At 42.1% G+C, this 12420-nt stretch overlaps 1 protein-coding gene across 15 annotated transcripts in view; it reads left to right on the plus strand.

The window, feature by feature from the left end:
• Positions 1 to 12420, plus strand: part of Ttc6 (tetratricopeptide repeat domain 6) — a 231116-nt gene that overhangs the window by 28154 nt on the left and 190542 nt on the right. For all 15 annotated transcript variants that reach the window (XR_005505974.2, XR_005505975.2, XR_005505976.2 and 12 more), the window contains exon 2: positions 9507 to 10436. Coding sequence is in view for 12 of the 15 variants with exons in the window: in XM_063262645.1 (XP_063118715.1) it covers positions 9522 to 10436 (915 nt within the window). In the remaining 3 variants the exon portion in view is untranslated. The remainder of the gene's footprint in view (positions 1 to 9506; positions 10437 to 12420) is intronic.

The raw sequence follows: 12420 nt of genomic DNA on the forward strand, positions 1-12420 counted from the left end.
TGTCAAAACACCAAACGCACAAAATAAAGAAAGAATATTAAAAGCAGTAAGGGAAAAAGGTCAAGTAACATATAAAGGGAGACCTATCAGAATCACACCAGACTTCTCGCCAGAAACTATGAAGGCCAGAAGATCCTGGACTGATGTCATACAGACCCTAAGAGAACACAAATGCCAGCCCAGGTTACTGTATCCAGCAAAACTCTCAATTAACATTGATGGAGAAACCAAGATATTCCATGACAAAACCAAATTTACACAATATCTTTCTACAAATCCAGCACTACAAAGGATAATAAATGGTAAAGCCCAACATAAGGAGGCAAGCTATACCCTAGAAGAAGCAAGAAACTAATCGTCTTGGCAACAAAACAAAGAGAATGAAAGCACACAAACATAACCTCACATCCAAATATGAATATAACGGGAAGCAATAATCACTATTCCTTAATATCTCTCAATATCAATGGCCTCAACTCCCCAATAAAAAGACATAGATTAACAAACTGGATACGCAACAAGGACCCTGCATTCTGCTGCCTACAGGAAACACACCTCAGAGACAAAGACAGACACTACCTCAGAGTGAAAGGCTGGAAAACAACTTTCCAAGCAAATGGTCAGAAGAAGCAAGCTGGAGTAGCCATTCTAATATCAAATAAAATCAATTTCCAACTAAAAGTCATCAAAAAAGATAAGGAAGGACACTTCATATTCATCAAAGGAAAAATCCACCAAGATGAACTCTCAATCCTAAATATCTATGCCCCAAATACAAGGGCACCTACATACGTAAAAGAAACCTTACTAAAGCTCAAAACACACATTGCACCTCACACAATAATAGTAGGAGATTTCAACACCCCACTCTCATCAATGGACAGATCATGGAAACAGAAATTAAACAGTGATGTCGACAGACTAAGAGAAGTCATGAGCCAAATGGACTTAACGGATATTTATAGAACATTCTATCCTAAAGCAAAAGGATATACCTTCTTTTCAGCTCCTCATGGTACTTTCTCCAAAATTGACCATATAATTGGTCAAAAAACGGGCCTCAACAGGTACAGAAAGATAGAAATAATCCCATGCGTGCTATCGGACCACCACGGCCTAAAACTGGTCTTCAATAACAATCAAGGAAGAATGCCCACATACACTTGGAAATTGAACAATGCTCTACTCAATGATAACCTGGTCAAGGAAGAAATAAAGAAAGAAATTAAAAACTTTTTAGAATTTAATGAAAATGAAGGTACAACATACCCAAACTTATGGGACACAATGAAAGCTGTGCTAAGAGGAAAACTCATAGCGCTGAGTGCCTGCAGAAAGAAACAGGAAAGAGCATATGTCAGCAGCTTGACAGCACACCTAAAAGCTCTAGAACTAAAAGAAGCAAATACACCCAGGAGGAGTAGAAGGCAGGAAATAATCAAACTCAGAGCTGAAGTCAACCAAGTAGAAACAAAAAGGACCATAGAAAGAATCAACAGAACCAAAAGTTGGTTCTTTGAGAAAATCAACAAGATAGATAAACCCTTAGCCAGACTAACGAGAGTACACAGAGAGTGCGTCCAAATTAACAAAATCAGAAATGAAAAGGGAGACATAACAACAGATTCAGAGGAAATTCAAAAAATCATCAGATCTTACTATAAAAACCTATATTCAACAAAACTTGAAAATCTTCAGGAAATGGACAATTTCCTAGACAGATACCAGGTACCGAAGTTAAATCAGGAACAGATAAACCAGTTAAACAACCCCATAACTCCTAAGGAATTAGAAGCAGTCATTAAAGGTCTCCCAACCAAAAAGAGCCCAGGTCCAGACGGGTTTAGTGCAGAATTCTATCAAACCTTCATAGAAGACCTCATACCAATATTATCCAAACTATTCCACAAAATTGAAACAGATGGAGCCCTACCGAATTCCTTCTACGAAGCCACAATTACTCTTATACCTAAACCACACAAAGACACAACAAAGAAAGAGAACTTCAGACCAATTTCCCTTATGAATATCGACGCAAAAATACTCAATAAAATTCTGGCAAACCGAATTCAAGAGCACATCAAAACAATCATCCATCATGATCAAGTAGGCTTCATCCCAGGCATGCAGGGATGGTTTAATATACGGAAAACCATCAACGTGGTCCATTATATAAACAAACTGAAAGAACAGAACCACATGATCATTTCATTAGATGCTGAGAAAGCATTTGACATAATTCAACACCCCTTCATGATAAAAGTCCTGGAAAAATAGGAACTCAAGGCCCATACCTAAACATAGTAAAAGCCATATACAGCAAACCAGTTGCTAACATTAAACTAAATGGAGAGAAACTTGAAGCAATCCCACTAAAATCCGGGACTAGACAAGGCTGCCCACTCTCTCCCTACTTATTCAATATAGTTCTTGAAGTTCTAGCCAGAGCAATCAGACAACAAAAGGAGGTCAAGGGGATACAGATCGGAAAAGAAGAGGTCAAAATATCACTATTTGCAGATGACATGATAGTATATTTAAGTGATCCCAAAAGTTCCACCAGAGAACTACTAAAGCTGATAAACAACTTCAGCAAAGTGGCTGGGTATAAAATTAACTCAAATAAATCAGTTGCCTTCCTCTATACAAAAGAGAAACAAGCCGAGAAAGAAATTAGGGAAACGACACCCTTCATAATAGACCCAAATAATATAAAGTACCTCGGTGTGACTTTAACCAAGCAAGTAAAAGATCTGTACAATAAGAACTTCAAGACACTGAGGAAAGAAATTGAAGAAGACCTCAGAAGATGGAAAGATCTCCCATGCTCATGGATTGGCAGGATTAATATAGTAAAAATGGCCATTTTACCAAAAGCAATCTACAGATTCAATGCAATCCCCATCAAAATACCAATCCAATTCTTCAAAGAGTTAGACAGAACAATTTGCAAATTCATCTGGAATAACAAAAAACCCAGGATAGCTAAAGCTATCCTCAACAATAAAAGGACGGCAGGGGGAATCACTATCCCTGAACTCAAGCAGTATTACAGAGCAATAGTGATAAAAACTGCATGGTATTGGTACAGAGACAGACAGATAGACCAATGGAATAGAATTGAAGACCCAGAAATGAACCCACACACCTATGGTCACTTGATTTTTGACAAAGGAGCCAAAACCATCCAATGGAAAAAAGATAGCATTTTCAGCAAATGGTGCTGGTTCAACTGGAGGGCAACATGTAGAAGAATGCAGATCGATCCATGCTTATCACCCTGTACAAAGCTTAAGTCCAAGTGGATCAAGGACCTCCACATCAAACCAGACACACTCAAACTAATAGAAGAAAAACTAGGGAAGCATCTGGAACACATGGGCACTGGAAAAAATTTCCTGAACAAAACACCAATGGCTTACGCTCTAATGTCAAGAATCGACAAATGGGATCTCATAAAACTGCAAAGTTTCTGTAAGGCAAAGGACAATGTGGTTAGGACAAAACGGCAACCAACAGATTGGGAAAAGATCTTTACCAATCCTACAACAGATAGAGGCCTTATATCCAAAATATACAAAGAACTCAAGAAGTTAGACCGCAGGGAAACAAATAACCCTATTAAAAAATGGGGTTCAGAGCTAAACAAAGAATTCACAGCTGAGGAATGCCGAATGGCTGAGAAACACCTAAAGAAATGTTCAACATCTTTAGTCATAAGGGAAATGCAAATCAAAACAACCCTGAGATTTCACCTCACACCAGTGAGAATGGCTAAGATCAAAAACTCAGGTGACAGCAGATGCTGGCGAGGATGTGGAGAAAGAGGAACACTCCTCCATTGTTGGTGGGATTGCAGACTGGTACAACCATTCTGGAAATCAGTCTGGAGGTTCCTCAGAAAATTGGACATTGAACTGCCTGAGGATCCAGCTATACCTCTCTTGGGCATATACCCAAAAGATGCCCCAACATACAAAAGAGACACGTGCTCCACTATGTTCATCGCAGCCTTATTTATAATAGCCAGAAACTGGAAAGAACCCAGATGCCCTTCAACAGAGGAATGGATTCAGAAAATGTGGTACATCTACACAATGGAATATTACTCAGCTATCAAAAACAACGAGTTTATGAAATTCGTAGGCAAATGGTTGGAACTGGAAAATATCATCCTGAGTGAGCTAACCCACTCACAGAAAGACATACATGGTATGCACTCATTGATAAGTGGCTATTAGCCCAAATGCTTGAATTACCCTAGATCCCTAGAACAAAGGAAAGTCAAGACGGATGATCAAAATGTGAATGCTTCACTCCTTCTTTAAATGAGGAAAAAGAATACCCTTGGCAGGGAAGGGAGAGGCAAAGATTAAAACAGAGACTGAAGGAACACCCATTCAGAGCCTGCCCCACATGTGGCCCATACATATACAGCCACCCAATTAGACAAGATGGATGAAGCAGAGAAGTGCAGACCGACAGGAGCCGGATGTATATCGCTCCTGAGAGACACAGCCAGAATACAGCAAATACAGAGGCGAATGCCAGCAGCAAACCACTGAACTGAGAATAGGACCCCCGTTGAAGGAATCAGAGAAAGAACTGGAAGAGCTTGAAGGTGCTCGAGACCCCAAAAGTACAACAATGTCAAGCAACCAGAGCTTCCAGGGACTAAGCCACTACCTAAAGACTATACATGGACTGACCCTGGACTCTGACCCCATAGGTCGCAATGAATATCCTAGTAAGAGCACCAGTGGAAGGGGAAGCCCTGGGTCCTGCTAAGACTGAACCTCCAGTGAACTAGACTATGGGGGGAGGGCGGCAATGGGGGGAGGGTTTGGAGGGGAACACCCATAAGGAAGGGGAGGGGGGAGGGTGATGTTTGCCCGGAAACCGGGAAAGGGAATAACACTTGAAATGTATATAAGGAATACTCAAGTTAATTAAAAAAAAAAAAAGAGAGAGAGACAGGAAAAGGATGCACTTTCAGATTTGGAAAGAACAGGACAATGAAATCATTGCTTGTTTTCCAAAGATTTTAAGCACACTCTGTCCCACCTCAAATTGCAGTAGTATACTTGTCTAGCATGGATTATGAGCAGAAAATTCAACCCCTTCCTGCATTTCTTGCTTGGGGACAACTGTATTACTTTTCTCCAAACTGGAACCAGCCTGTCTATGTAAATTGCCCCCAAGAAAGAGAAAGTGTACTAATTTCCCAGGAGGCTGAACCTTTCAAAAGTGATTTCCTTATTTGGTGCTGTTAGGAGTGGGTGGGGAGATATAGGCAGCACACTCGGATAATCTGACTGATGAACCTTAGGACAATCCCCAACCTGAATGCCAGACTGGAAGCCCCTGTCCATCTAACCTGTAAATCCTAACTGCTTTTGGTTCATTTTTTTTTGCCATTAAAAAAAGAACCTTCTCTATTCAGATTTCAAGGGACTGTACATAGCAGTGTTAAACAATGGACATTTGTTTAAATTTCAGGAACAAACTAAGCGCCCAGAGGTTGGGAAGGGCACTCAGAACAGGAACCCAGAAGAGGGAGTGCTTGGGAGTGTGAAGCCAGGGTGTCACCCGGTATCACAGCACCTTCCTCTCTGCCTCCTGCCACTTCATACTTTTCAGCCACTTGCAGCTGGTGACCCTCTGAGCACATGGTCACCTGTGCAAACAGTAAGAGCAGAAGGACTGTGATGAGTTTTTAAAGGAGGGGACTTCCTTAATCCTCTAGAACCCATTTCTAATACTCATGTGTTACGGGTTAGGCAAGAGACAACAGATAGTTTTTATTCCCTTCCACACCCTTCCCCACCCCTCACCCCTGTTTTGAGGCAGGGTCTCATTATGTAGAGCAGGCTGGCCTAAAATTCAACAGAGGTGTGCCTGCCTCTGCCTCCCAGGAACTGGGATCAAAGGTATGTGCCACCACACCTTTTAATTTTTTTTGTTTTTTAAACTGGCATTATTTATTTATTTTTTGGTTTGCGAAACTTCCTTAATTTGTTGATGTAGCAAACAAATTTCAACTCTGCTATGCAAATGACAGAAGGAATCTGCTCAACAACTAACTTTAGAGTTCAGCTTCATACAGGCAACATGCCATATGTGAACAATTACTAACTGAACTACAGGGATTGAGTTTACTATAATTTATAATCTATTTTATTGACAATCTAGGAAGTTTGTGGCCATCAGCAGTTCCAGGGCAATTTCAGGTGCAATTGGGAATTCGGGAATTTCAGTGGAGCTGTTAGTATAGTGGGCCTTGTAGGTAAAATACGTGCATGCTTTGGATAGCGCATGTGAAGGGATCTCTCTAAAACTGACCTCAGTGGTTTCATTCTCCATAAACTGACCTGGATCACACAACATGGCCTTTATTGTTCCTGATGTTAATGCATGTTCTCTCTTTACAATAAATTCATGACCATCAGAAGATATTAATTTCACATACATGCCATCAGGGCCTTCACAGCCACCATAGGTTTGTTTCTCGCCATCCATTATGTTCTTATATAATTCTATTTGAACCCAAAGGACCTTACTAGTTTCCTGGTAAGGTTGAGACACAGTCTGCTAGTAACTTGCGTCTGAAGGAAGTGCCCACCTTTAAATTTTTACTTCTTAATATGAACCTCTAGTGTATATAGAATTGAACTATCTATAGGACTAGTCATTGGTGGAACCGGGTACAGAAAGAAGGCATAGTAGTTTCCAGAGGAGAGCTCTGTCCTGTTGCAAAGGTCTTCAGTTTAGGAATCAGCAGGGTGTGTCTCAGAAATGGATAAACAGGTCCATTTTTTTCATAGTTTCCAAGGTAGACAGTAAATGACTTCTACTAGGAAAACAACTATTTTGTATATTGATATGACTCTAATCAATACAGGTAGTGGTAAGCAAATAAATATTTAATTATTACATATCTTAAGTAGATCTTGACTTACTTTTGGTAAATCAAAGCACAATTCTTTCCCAAGTAGTCAGCCGATGGCCCAGGCATGATTTATTGAACAATTTTTCCATCCTTCTGTCATAAATCAAATTCTGCCTTCATAATGTTCATCAATCAAATTTCTGCCTTTATAATATACTTCATAACTTCTCAAATAATTCTTTCTCAATCTACCTACTGATTCCATCAGCAGTGTTTGAGTTCTGGAGGAGTCTGTGCAAATCTTAGTTATCCTGGCACATCCCCCGCCCCCCAAAAAGGGCAGGTGTAGCACCTTCCTTTTCTTCTCTCATAGTGTTTAGCAATCCCATTTATTATTTCAAACAATTAAAACATTTGAAATACCATTGTTAGATTTTTTTTGTGGAACATGAAATCACTATGGTATCTTGAAACTACCTGATATAACTGAGGTAACTGTTTATCATCAAGGAACGGTGGCTGCCTATTCACATTTTATTTAAATTTTCAATTAAAAAAATTCATATGGTGTTCCTCTTTGAACTACCAGGAAGACTCAGCATTATGTTTTAAATGGGAGCATTTTCTGTATCTATGCATCTTTAGATTCAAGTCCTTTGGAGAACACTTACATTCTAAATAGTTCCTTAGGACTGGAGTTCTCTAGCTGAACAGTCAAACCTGTAAAATCCAATGATGTTCAGAGGCTGTTTCTCTTATTGCTCTTTAATGAGCCTTGGCTTTGATGCTTGTTTAAACACTGTTGCTGTATTTCTGTAAGTCGGCTTGTTTGTAGACAAGGTCTCTATGTCGCTGGTAGTCCTCTGTCTCCCCACTGTCCTGGCTGTGCCTCCTGGGTGGTGGCAGAACAGGTGGCTTGCCACCGAGCTGCCTTTAAAATCACTGCTCCGATTCATTCTTTTCTGTTTTTATTTTCATAGCTTTAGTTCTGTGCCTCTAACCACTCCTCTTGGCTTTTGGGATGCACTCCTTTTTCTGACTCCCTTACTCTCCCTCTTTCCAGCACTCACAGGTAAGCACCCCAGTCTCTCAGGGGTCTTCCTCCGCAGGCAGGTTCCTCCTAGCTCTCAGTAGTGATCTCAGCCCTTTCAGGACAAGGGCCTACTGAAAAACGGAAATCGGCATTTAAAACTTACAGTAAATACACTACGTGAAAAGTACCTTATTAGTCGTTTGAAAATGCCCATTTGGGTGAATAACACCTTTTATTATGTGTCTTGAGTATAGCCAAACTTCAGTGAAATGGTGCAAGGTCCTCCTTTATGTTTCAGCTAGGATGAAACCCAGGTTCACGGTCATGTTTGGAGAGTCCTACTGAGCTACTGTCCTAAACTATCACAGTGTCAGATTTCTGAATGAGCTTTTAGTTGTTCCCATTTACTTTTTTTTGATCTTTCATTTTCCAGGCAGGGTACTGCTGTGTAGCCTTGACTTAGTATATAGGTCAGCCATGTCTCAAAACTGTCCCGATCCTCCTGCCTCTACCTACCCAAGGGCTAGGAATACAGGCTTACACACTACACCCAGATCCCACTTCTTCTGAGTTGTTACCATGTCATGTCTGCTTTCTTTCTGCTTGTAGCGATTACAGGCTTCAGGCTGAAGCTGCAGAGCTTCTTGGTCCCCCATTCCATTATCCTTGCTTGGTATAATGCCATCCCCAAGGCTTTGTGAGTAAGCCCGAGTCCCTGCCTAGAGGCTGGCCTCCTCTCTCCCTTGCTGCACTATACCACAGTTCAGGTGGAGTAGTAAGCAGAGTAGCTGGGTGAGGGATGGGGACACAGGAAGTCACTGGGACCGTGGGGAGAAGCAAGGGTAACAGCCACTATATGCCCAGGGCAGAGATCTGATCCTTATGTTACCAGAGCCCCCACTTTCTCTCCCAAAAGAAATTTGTATGTGTTAAGGTCCCGATTTAAACTTGTCCGTTTTAATTTTATATTTTTGAGAAACTTCCAAATTATTGAAAAGCATGTTTGCTGGCCCAGTCCAAGCCGCGGGGCACGGAGGTACGGTTGGAGATCCCTATTCTCTATGATCTCCACTTCTTTAGCTTTCCGTGCCTACACCTCTGGGAGTCTTGCTTGGTTGGAAATGGGGCACAACACTGCAGTCCAAAGCAATGTTAAAATAGGTCCCAAGGGGCTTAGAAATTATCCCTGAAAAAAATATAGCTAGTTTAGAGTAGTAGTTCTCAGCCTTCCTAATCTGCCACCTTTTAATACAGTTCCTCATGCTGTGGTGACCCCATCCATAATATTTTTCTCCTTGCTACTTTGTAATTGTAATTTTGCTATTGTTATAAATAGTAATGTAAATATCCGTATTTTCTTATGGTCTCAGATGAGCCGTGTGCAAGGCTCTTTTGTCCCCAGAGCGATGTTGATATATAGAAGGGTGGCAACTTACTGGTTTATAGAGGGCTTTCATGGATCATGGGAAAGGACGTAGACACGATACATTCTATCCCGAGACACTTTGCAGAACTGGAATTTTATTAACCTAAGTTTTGTTAAATATATATTTTAATATATAATTGGGGGGGCATGTTTTACAGGTCCAGTTCGTCAAGATGTCCACCATCCCAAAGCACTTCGGACTGACAGCCAGAGATGAATCGTACATGTTCAAAGAGCTTGAGAAAATTCGCCAGAAGACCAAGAAGGATTATGAGCAATTGAGGCAGAGGCTGGCCGCCAGGTCGGTTTTGGATGCAGGTTCTGAGGATGATCTCCAGGACCAGGAGGCGGAAGAACGTCCGGGCACAGCAGGCAGCAGTTCGACGAAGAAGGGGCACGTGTCCTGGGCAGCCAAGTCTTCGTCCTCCGCTAAGCCATCCTCAGCCAAGCTGTCGTCTAGGGTGCTGAGCGGGGAGCGCCCCGTTGCGGCCGACCTGCAGGGGGCGCCGCACAGCGCGCGAGGCAGCCCTGGGAAGCCTCAGCCATTCCGCCCGCGGGAATTCTACCTGCGGAGCTCGGCGTTCCGGCGGTACCCGCCCTGCAAGGAGGCGCCGGCCATCGCCCCGCAGTTTGGCACTGCCCGATCCGTGTTTCTGCTGCGGCCGCGCTCGCGTCGGAGGAGGCTGCGCGGGAAGCCCCGGGAGGTGCCCGTGGCCAAGCGCGTGTCCAAGAGCCCCTCGCACGGATCGCCCTTGATCGACATGGCCTCCTCCCGCTACAGACACGCCAGCTCCCTGTCTAGCCTGAGCAGCGAAGCCGAGGAAAACGCGCGTTTGCGCAGGCTGCGGATCCGCACCCACTTCCAGCGAGAGATCATGCGGTGGCATCACAAGCCCTCGTCCAGATCCGGGCGTGAGGGGAGTTCCACGAGCCAGGGAACAGGATCTTTGCAGGGGGCACGCTACTTGCCCATGAACATAGAGGAGATCATCGCCTCTCTGCAGTCTGAAGCCCAACAGGCCTCAGACCAGACCATCAAGGAGCTCATACAGAGCATCCTGGGCCAGAACTACGACATCTCAATGGAAGTAGGTGAACTAGACTAGTGCTTCTGGGTGTATAGTCTATTGGATATTTTCCATACATGTAGCACACATATATGTATACATTTAGTGCATGTATGTATGCATGCATGTATGCACACGTAACATTTCATTGTGCGTATTTCAGTCTATATGATGAGACGACGAGTCCCAAAGTGTTATGGAAGGTCTTTGCTTCTTATTTGAATTTTGAATGTTTGTATTTGTCTTTGTGGGGTTGATTTTACATTGGTTTTAGCGTCAAAAATGGATTCAAAGAACATTTGCTGACCACCAGCATGCTACATTACTAGTGGCCTTCCTGTACAACAACTGTCATTACTTAGTACTGAAACATGAGAACTGGCATGATGTGGAAAGATTTTACTCTTTCTAATTTAGCCTAATTAGTCATGATTTACAGAAAAATGACTTCATAGGCCAAGAAAATCATCACTATTACATATAACTTACACTAACAACATAATATAATTTTTTAAGTGGGTTCTATTTTCTTAAAACATTTTCTTAGTCATTTCTAAGTTTAGACACTCGTAAGTGCATATTGCATGCCAAGCACCACGACACATGTTATACAAATATTTTCTCTATCTCTCATGTGTATGCATATTTGTGTGGGTGCTCAAATGTGTATCGGGACACTGGAGGCTGATGTCCAGAATGGCATCAGGTCGGTGGATACCATTAGAAGATTTGCTTTATGTAGGAAAGAAGTGGGATTTTCCATGTGAAATGGTTGCTTCCTGGGAAGCCTTATAGTTTGGTGAAGTTCGTAAATTTGCACAGCCAAAGCTAACGTATGGTAGAGTTGGGATTTTAACCCCAGTTATCTTACTCCAGAAGTTGGGTCAGAGTTATGTCCAGAACACCATTTATTAAATATATTTCCCTCATTGGAAACACGCTATACAGTCATGTGTAAGATAGTTTCTTTGTGATACACACTTTGCTTTGGTGGTGACTCTCAAAAATATTAATATGGGAACTTGAGTTGTACATGCCAGAGGAAGGAGGGGAGGGGAAGCCTGCCTGTGAGGGATTATCTTAAGTTAGTCTCTGAGCATGCCTGTGAGGGATTATCTTAAGTTAGTCTCTGAGCATGCCTGTGAGGGATTATCTTAAGTTAGTCTCTGAGCATGCCTGTGAGGGATTATCTTAAGTTAGTCTCTGAGCATGCCTGTGAGGGATTATCTTAAGTTAGTCTCTGAGCATGCCTGTGAGGGATTATCTTAAGTTAGTCTCTGAGCATGCCTGTGAGGGATTGTTTCCTTTAGGTTAATTGGGGTGGGAGGAGCCATCCTACAGTGGTGGCACCATTCCCTGGGCTTGGGCCCTAGACTGCACAAAAAGGAGACCACTGGATGAGCACACCTAGCTTCTGTACTTTCTGTTGACACAGTGTGAGCAGCTTCCTCAAACTCTTGCCTTTTTTTTTGCTGTGATAGAGTGGGGACTGTGAGCCAAAATAAACTTTTCTGCTCCTAAGTTGTTTTCATCAGGTTATTTTTGTCATAGCAACAAGAAAAGTACTAACACACCACTACACACACACACACACACACACACACACACACACACACACACACACACGTATATATAAAGGAAAATAAAGCACCGAAACAGGAGACTTAAACTGTAAGGTACCACCAAGTATATGTGGTCTAAATACATCAGTTGAAAGACAAGGATTGAACTGATGTGACCCAACTAGATATTGTCAATCAGAAATGATCTCTGACATGATCATATATGTAGTTAAAATAAAGGTGAAATATATCATTCACTTACCAAGAGAAAGGAGGAGTGTCTGTATTACTATCAGAGAAGGTAGATAACTAGTATAGACTTACAAAAAAGAATCAACCTGCCAAGAAGACAAAGGATCCTACGTGTGTATGTAATTAGTAAGAGAGCTGTGTAACGTAAGAAGAAAAACCAATAGGAAGTCTGAAATTTTAGCTGAAGGCTC

This window comes from Rattus norvegicus, chromosome 6, assembly GCF_036323735.1.
Source record: "Rattus norvegicus strain BN/NHsdMcwi chromosome 6, GRCr8, whole genome shotgun sequence".
Classification (NCBI taxonomy): Eukaryota; Metazoa; Chordata; class Mammalia; order Rodentia; family Muridae; genus Rattus; species Rattus norvegicus.